The sequence below is a fragment of the Nicotiana attenuata genome, unplaced genomic scaffold, assembly GCF_001879085.1.
Source record: "Nicotiana attenuata strain UT unplaced genomic scaffold, NIATTr2, whole genome shotgun sequence".
Lineage (NCBI taxonomy): Eukaryota > Viridiplantae > Streptophyta > Magnoliopsida > Solanales > Solanaceae > Nicotiana > Nicotiana attenuata.
In genome coordinates, this window is record NW_017672771.1 from 154,131 (window position 1) to 162,810 (window position 8,680).

General features: G+C 40.5%; 1 protein-coding gene across 1 annotated transcript; it reads right to left on the minus strand.

Annotated features, from left to right (window-relative positions):
• Positions 1 to 5,790: 5,790 nt before the first annotated feature.
• LOC109214447 lies at positions 5,791 to 7,175 on the minus strand. Its single transcript, XM_019378361.1, has 3 exons — positions 6,728 to 7,175; positions 6,368 to 6,543; positions 5,791 to 6,255 (listed from the first exon to the last, which is right to left on the minus strand). The coding sequence occupies exons 1-3, from the start codon at positions 7,173 to 7,175 to the stop codon at positions 5,791 to 5,793; spliced, it is 1,089 nt and encodes a 362-aa protein (XP_019233906.1).
• Between the last annotated feature and the right edge of the window lie 1,505 nt (positions 7,176 to 8,680).

Below are 8,680 nucleotides of genomic sequence, written 5' to 3' on the forward strand. Positions count from 1 at the left end.
CCGAAATTACTAGCATGTCTCATTGAGAAACAGTTACTAATATGGTTCTTAATGTCTTTTGGGGTGTTCTTAGAGAACACAATCTTTGATTTCCCAAAATTAATGTATTGACCTGAGGCCCCACAGAACTTGTTGATAGTGTCGATAATCGACTTGTACCTCCTGTGGTTAGCTTCGGATAGAAGGATGAGGTCATCGGCAAAGAATAAGTGAGATAGTTCAGGGCTTTTAGGGGCTATCCTTATAGGTGTCCACCTACAACAGTCTACTTCGTGGTCAATTAGTCTAGATAACATTTCCATACATATAATAAATATGTACGGGGATAGGGGGTCACCCTGCTGATGCCCCTTGAAGGTTCAAAAAATTCGGTTTTGGACCCATTGATCAGGATAGCCGTGGAGGTGGTGGTAATGCTGGACATTATGATCTCAATAAGATCAGGGGAGAAGTTAAGAGAAGAGAGGAAAAATCTAATAAAAGACCATTCGATCTTACCAAAAGCCTTTTCTAGATCTATTTTAATCAACATTTTGAATTTTTTACCTTTAGTTCTTTTGAAGTTGTCTAGTACCTCATGAATGATTATGGCATTGTCTACCGCTCTTCTTCCCTTTATAAAGCTAGTTTGGGTAGGGTGGATGAGGTTAGTTAGGAATGGTTTGACCCGGTTAACAATAATCTTAGTGACTATCTTTTAGGCCGTATTGCACAAGCTTATAGACCTGAATTGTCTTATTCTCTCCGCATTTTGACATTTGGGAATGAGACAGACAAATGTGTTGTTCATGCTTTTTAGCATTCTTTTAGATTTAAACACTTCCTGGCAGAAGTTGATAAGATGATTACTAGTCTCCTTCCAATATTTTTTGGTAGAAGAAAGGATGGAGGCCGTCTGGACCAGGGGATTTGTAGGGTTTAAAGGAATCCATGGGCCCTTTTATTTCCTCTACAGTAGGGGTACTGCTTAGGTATGGGTGGTCATGTTCACTAATTTTAGTGTTGTAGTTCATATAAGTTATGTTAAGAGTGGATTGTTTATGCCCTGTAGAGTACATGTCCATATAATATTTAGTAATGAGGTATTTTGTTTGGTTTTGATCTTGGTACCAGTTCCCCGTTTCATCTTTTAAACAGAGGATTCTGTTTTTCCTTCTTCTTTGCATAGTAGTGATATGGAAAAATTTTGTGTTCGTGTCCCCGTCCTGGACCCACTGAACCCTAGATTTCAGTTTCCAGAATTCCTCCTCCTGCATGAGTACTAAATTATACTCATTTAGGAGCTCATTCTCAAGGTTTATTAGGAATTGGCTGTGAGGGAAACTTTGAGAAGTCTGGATGCCTTTTAATCTTGCTAGTATTTTGTTCTTTCTTTTGAAGATGTTGCCAAAAGTATTTTGGTTCCAATCCCTTACCTCAGTACAAAAATTATCTATGGCTTTAGTTATATTTGGTTGACCCGTCCAAGAACTTTCCACTAAGGTTTTGAAGGTAGGGTGGGATAACCACATAGACTCGATTCTAAAAATATTGCTATTAGTGGGGAAGCTTTTGAATAGGTCTAACTTTAAAGGGCAATGGTCCGAGTGGGTTCTAGTTAGGTGTTTAACACTAGCGCCCTGAAATAATTCTAACCATTCCATGTTTGCTATACATCTATCAAGTCGTTCCATAATTATTTTATTACAATTCTTTCTTTTATTTGTCTAAGTAAACTTTGGACCCTTAAACCCTAGGTCTATTAGGCCGCAATGGTTTATACATTCTAGGAAGTAAGATACACGATTATTATTGACGTGTAAACCTCCAAATTATTTAGAGGCGCGAGTGACTTCATTAAAGTCTCCCGCCACTAACCATGGCCCTTTAAAACTATTAGCCGCAGTCTTGAGGTTTTGCCATAGAATTAGCCTCTCCTCTAATAAATTGCTAGCATAAATAATAGAGCACAACCAGCTCTTTGTAGAGTTACTTACCTTAAACCATGGCGTGTATTTCTTGGTCCGTACCTCCGATTTGATCCACCATAGTATCTCCATTGTTCCACATGAGCACAATACCTCCAGAGTTTCCATTAGCGGGCGTTTGAATAAGGCTAGAATAACCAAAGTCTTGCACTAAGCCATGGTGGTCGTCTAGCTTTGTTTCCAGTAGGGCTACAATACTAGGTCTATGGTAGTCCAACATTGCTCTAAAAGCTCTCCTAAAATATGCGCTACTTGCGCCTCTACAATTCCAAATTATCATATTCATACTTGTATTTCTTGTTGGTTCTCCTCCTTCACGGCTGCTGGAAGGGCTTTGGCCGTTCATCAGATTTTCCCTCTGAGTCGAGTAGTGCGAGAACATTGTTGGCACTAGCACCACTGCATGTTGGTATATGCTTGGCGAGCTTAGTTTCCTGATGGATATGGAGCACCTCCTCAAATCCACCGGGCAACTTAAGATAGATCTTTTTTCTTTTCTTGCCTTGAACACCATTGTTTTTTAGTATCGTAACACTTCGTGCTCCACTATTCGTTCGTTTGGGGTAGCGTTCTCTTCTTCCCCCTCTTCCATCATTGTTTGGTTTGTGTTTGCTGGGGGATGGAGTTGCTGCATGGGGAGTAGTTTTCTGGTTGTTGCTGCTGGAGTTTGGGGGCTGGACAGTGTGTTGGTTCGTCTGCTGGGGTGGTGCAGGTTGGGGTGCATGGGTAGGGTTTGGACAAAGGGGTAGGTTCAGATTTGTTAGATTGTGAGTGTTGGGGTGAGGCCATGTTTGTTGACTCCATGGTGATGGATGGGGGACTAGAATTGGTGTCGTAGGGTATGGGTAGGGGTGGAGATGATTGGAGTGCATCCATGGTCGAATCATGATGTTGTTTAGCCCTAGTTGGAGTCCTTCCGCTACTATCTGGGCTAGGTAGCTTGGGTCTCCTATTTGGACTATGATGTCTTTCCCTTCTAGTTGTAGGCTTGTTGAGAAGGGGGAGTTAGCAAAGTTAGACTTTTTTATGTTCAAGGCTTGGCCCATTAGTCCCCATTCCAGCCATGATTGCGGTGCATGATCCGCTTGGATGGGCCTTGTGGTGAAGAGAAGAGGGGTTTGGGGTTAAGATACATTCTGTGGATGTGTCCACACGTACCTCCGAGACCTTGGGTATCTCCTATTGTAATTGGTGGGTAGAAGCCTTGGCATTGTGTATGTTATCGTTAATAGGGGTTGTGTCTTGTAGAGGAAGGGAGTTAAGGCTCTTGTTAATATATAGTAACGAGTTATCAATGTCTAATGTGTTTGGGTCCAATGTGTTTGGGGCCTGGACTTTGGCAGCCGTTTCTCTCTTCATATCTTTCAACTTGTCTTGTGCATTAATGGGATTGAGACTAGGGATTGATAAGGTGAAGGGGTGTTTTGTACTATAGTTGATTTCCTTAAGTTTACTGGGCTTTTGGGATGGGATAACAGACTGAATTTGTGTTCTAATTAAGCCTTGCATTAATGAGGAGAATTGATTGGATGTGGGAAAGGAAGGGTCTATGTCCATGATTTGCTCCTTTTTGTCATCTCTTGCCGTCACACTAGGTGATATATGGGTATGGTCTTGTGTTTGGGAGGTATTAATGCCCAAGGGTTCTTGTGAGTAAATGCTATCATTGATGAGGTGTGTTTCCTTATTTAGGTTGTTCAAGTTTTGGTCCATTGGGAAAAGGGGTGAGGTGCCGATAATGTTAATATTTTTTGGACTAAACTTACTGCCTAGGTCAACTATGTCTTTAGAGTCAGCAGAGGTATTTGTTTTTGGTCGAGGTGAGATGTCCTTAGGGTTTGGGGTAATATTCGTTGGTTTTGTAGTAGGATCGATCCTAGGGTTGCTAGGTTGGCAAAGGGTGGAATCTGGGCTTGTTTGTTTCCGTTGTATTTGGCTGAGAATATGATTTGAGATAGCCCTACTTTGTCCCTCGCTGCTGCTAGGGTTAGGGTTTTGGGGGTAATTGGGCGGTTTTTTAATTTTTTTGTGTGATACTATGGTCCAGTGGTCAATTTGGTGTGTGATGCTCTCTAATTGGTTTTGTTCATGGGTTTGTCCATGGGATTGGTCTTGGCTGCTCGGTGCTTTTTGCTTTAGAGATTTGATGTGGGCATTGGTTTTGGCCATGGCCAAGCCTTTCACAACTTGTGCAAAGGAGATTAAAACCTTTATATGTAATGTTTTGTATGTGTTTTTCCAATAACAATGTAGCTTTTGAGTGGTTTTTCTATGGGAACTAAGATTCAGAGACGGGCATATTTGCCTCGCATCACAGATTTTGTGCAAACATCTATTCGTATTAGTTGTCCTAGTTTTTCGCCAATTTTTTGCAATATGTCATAGTCATAGAATTCGGTAGGAAGTTTCGGGAGCCTTGCCCAAATAGCTGAGTATGTCAGGGCGGCTTTTGAAGCTACAAATCTGGGCTCCTATTTTCTAACCGTAAGAAATTGGTTACCAATGAACCACGGGCCTTCATGTAGCACTTTCCTATAATTTTCCTCCCTTTGTGAATTTTATTAAGTAGTAGTCACTTCCTAGATCAATAAGAGATAGAGTCTCCGTAGGTTTCCATATTGCATGCAGTTTCTTTTGAAGGAAATGGTACCCCACTCGTCTACCAAACATTTTAACAATGAGGGCATTGGTCCAGTTCTTGTAGAGTTGTTCCTTATCAGATGAAGTGATTGGGATGAAGAGAACGGGATCTGGGTAGTTGTTGATTTCATCCTCAGGTTCGTATAGGTCTATGTTACGTTGCACTGTGATTTGATTACTGTCTTGGTCACAGTTTTGGTTCGATTTTAGGGTGTCCAGGAAGGACATTTTCTTTGTGTTACTGGTGTTAGGGTAGTTCATCGCGTTTGTGAGGTCGTTAGAGTGACCTGGGCTCATCTCCACTTCCGTTAGGGTTCTATTCTGGGTAGTTTCTGGGGCTGGAGGGGGGGGGGGGGTAGCNTGGGGGGGGGTTAGCCCTTCCATGGAGATTGATTATGGAGGGGGAGTAGGAGTTATTCTTTTGCTTGGGCAGCTTGTTGTGCAGGTGGTCATTTGGAGTTGAAGGTTGGCAATGTTGTAAGGGTCTTAGGAAATGGTTTAGAAATATTAGAGAGAGGGGAGAACTTCTCACTCTACCCCATTTGAAAGTTTTTTTTTTGGTCAAACAATAAAATTTTTATTCAACCAGTATAATATGTACATCCACTAGTTCTTTTTGACTCTAGAACTAGTCCTAATCTTTGTGTCTTCCTTACATTTACCCCCCCCCCCCTTTATATATCTATTACAATGTAAGTCTATATTAGACTTGGGTATGAGTTTAATCTATCAAGTACTCTTTTTCACTTGTTTCTAATCTGTCCTTTCCTATGTAATTGAATGGTAATCTCTCTCAGTCTTGAGACACATTCCTGCTGCTGTTTTTGAAATCGTCTAGCATTGCGCTCATTCCATACATGATAAACAGTAGCAGCTAGTAACTATCCTAGTACCTCTGCATGAGTTTTGCTGTTGCATTGTTTAGTCGTTAATCTCTCAATCTCCTCCTCCCAGTTCCCTACTTGACTGCTTTCTCCTGTCCAGGATAAGAAAGAACTCCAAATCTGTCTTGAATAATCACAAGCAAAAAACAAATGTGAATGTGTTTCTTCAGCATCAGTTCTGCATAGTACACATTTCCTAGGAACTTGTATTCCCCATTTAGCCATTCTGTCTGTTGTACTGAGTCTCTTTTGAAGTGCAAGCCAAAGTATAAACTGATACTTTGGTACAGAACATGGAATCATGTTGAGTTTTTTCCATATAACTCAGGAAGTAGGTACTGAGGAAGTAGGTAATCATAAGCTTTCTTGATCATGAACTTCCCAGCATGAGTGAGTTGTTGTAGTTCTGTGCACAAGTCATTGCTCCCATACCATTTCCTTGCATCAAAGATTTTCTTAACAACCCAACAAGCTTGCTTAGGTGTCTCCATCTCATTGATGTTTCTACTCTTTATATAGAAACTGTGGATCCATTGAACCCAAAGAGTATCTTTCTTTGCTGCGATAGCCCATAGCAGTTTTGAAAGGGCAGCTTTATTCCAAGTCTGAAACTCAATTATGTTCAAGCCCCCTGCTAATTTTGGCATACATAGTCTCTCCCATGCAACAAGTGCTCTTCTGGATGTTGCACATTGTCCAGTCCACAAGAATGTTCTACAGGCACTTGTTATTAGCTGCATCACCTTCTTTGGTATCAAGAAAATCTGCGACCAATATGTTTGGATCTCAAAAAGGACACTTTTAATGAGCTGCAGTCTACCACTATATGACAGAAATTTGCGTCCAACATCTGATCCTTGCAATCATTCTTTCCACCAGTGGCATACATTGTTGGACTGTTATTTTCTTTGATGACAAGGGAACACCAAGGTATTTGAAAGGAATCTCTCCCATTGCAAAGTGCATTTCATCATAGATTTTATTATGCAACTGTTGATCCACCCCTGTTATGTACAGAGAACTTTTTTCCATATTTGCTTTTAAGCATGAGACTGCAGAGAAATGTTTAAAAGCCTTCATCATCAACTGAATAGATATTACTATCAGCCCTGCAGCACATTAGTAAGTCATCTGCTAAAACAAATATGGGTTAGCTTCATTTTCCTGCTATCTTGGATGTATGATTAAAGTTGGGATTTTAGGTTCAGACTGTTTCAAGGTATCTGTTTCAAATACTCCATTGTCTAAAACGNAGCTGTTTCAAGGATCTGTTCAAATACTCCATTGTCAAAACGAACAGGAATGGTGACATAGGGTCTCCTTGTCGCAGCCCTTTCTTTGCTTGGAATTTAGGGGTGAGTCCTCCATTGAAGATAATAGAGTAACTCACAGTTGAAACACACTCCATGATGAGTTTGACAAACTGGACTGGAATTCCAAATTCTAATAAGACCATTCTCAAAAAATCCCATTCAACGGTGTCATAAGCTTTCCTGATATCTACTTTCACTAGACATCTAGGGGATATTCCTCTTCTGTTGTAACCTTTGACTAGTTCATGCGCCACAATCACATTATCTAAGATATTCCTTCCTTCGATGAAAGCTGATTGTGCTGGCCCAACAATTTTGTCCACTACTTGCTTGAGTGTGTTAGTGATCACCTTAGCTGTCAGTTTGTACATAGTCGTACAACATGCAATAAGCCTAAACTCCTTCACATGAGTAGGATTAGGGACTTTTGGCACCAATGTAATAGTTGTATTGTTTATCTCCTTAAGTAGCTTTTCATTCTCAAAAAACTGGAGAATGGCTGTTATAACATCATCACCCACTACATCCCAGTTAGCTTTGAAGAATTAAACAGGAAAACCATCTACCCCAGGGGCTTTGTCAGCTGGTAGATCTCTCAGAGCTTGTATAATTTCTTCCTTAGTCACTGGTTTAATCAACCCCTGCTGCTCCTCCTTATTGAGACAGTACCCATCTTTTGCAATGGTGCTGTTCAAACAAGGTAATTCTGCCGCCTTAGTGCCCAACAACTCTTGGAAAAAACTAATAAATTCACACTGTATTTGGCCTGGATCAGTCAGCATAATCCCTTGGTCGTTACAAATTGAAGAGATATGGTTCCTTGCTTGTCTAGTCTTCATTTGTGCATGGAAATATCTTGTATTTGAGTATCCTTTTGCTAACCATACAGCCCTAGACTTCTGCCTCAGCACCTCTTCATGTATGTTAGACCATTTTTCTAGTTCAAGGATCAGGTCTCTCTCTTTTTGAACCAGATTAGGATTGTAGAGGTCAGAATTCAGCATTAGTTGAATGTCTTGCAACCTCCCTCGAGTGTCTTCAACCTTCCTTTCCAAATTGGATACCTCTTTCTGGAGATGTCTTGTGTTTAGTTCAATAAGTTTGAGCTTTTTGCATATTCCGTACATAGTGCACCCAGGAACTTTATACTGCCATGTAGTATTGATCGCTGCCTTGAAATCCTCATTCTGGAGAAGAGTGTTGAGTAGTCTAAATGGCCTAGGAAGGTTTTGTCTGATCCTCCCAGTGTTAACAATAATAGGAGAGTGGTCTGAATATTCTGGATTAAGGTAGACTATTTTCAAATATCAACAGCTGTCGAACCATTTTGCATTCCCAAAAGCCCAATCTATAAAGCTGTGGATACTGACATGTGCATCTCTCTTATTACTCCATGAGAATAAACTCCCTGTTCTCTTTAGTTGTCCAAGCCCTATGTCTTCAATACATTCCTGGAAATCTTTAATCTCATTTGGGTGAACTGAATACCATTTTGCCTATCATTCACAGAAAGGACAGCATTGAAGTCCCTTAGCACAATCCATGGGTCAGTTATATTGTTACTCAGATTCCTTAGCCCTTGCCATAATGCCTTCCTTTCATTTATGGTATTCAAGCCATAAACAAAAGTTATCTGGCTAGTAAAGTTTGATCCCTTGTCTTTTACTATGCAATGCACAAGTTGAGGCAAAGATTCTACAATTTGTACTTCCACTTGTTGAGGTTTCCAACCAATCCATATTCTACCATTTGGATTTTGGGTATAGTCAGTAGCTATTTCCCAATCATTCCCCATTTTCTTCTTAACTTTTTCAGCTCTGTTAGCTTTAACTTTAGTCTCAGGACAACCTATTAGGGCTACTTTGTTTGTAAGCAG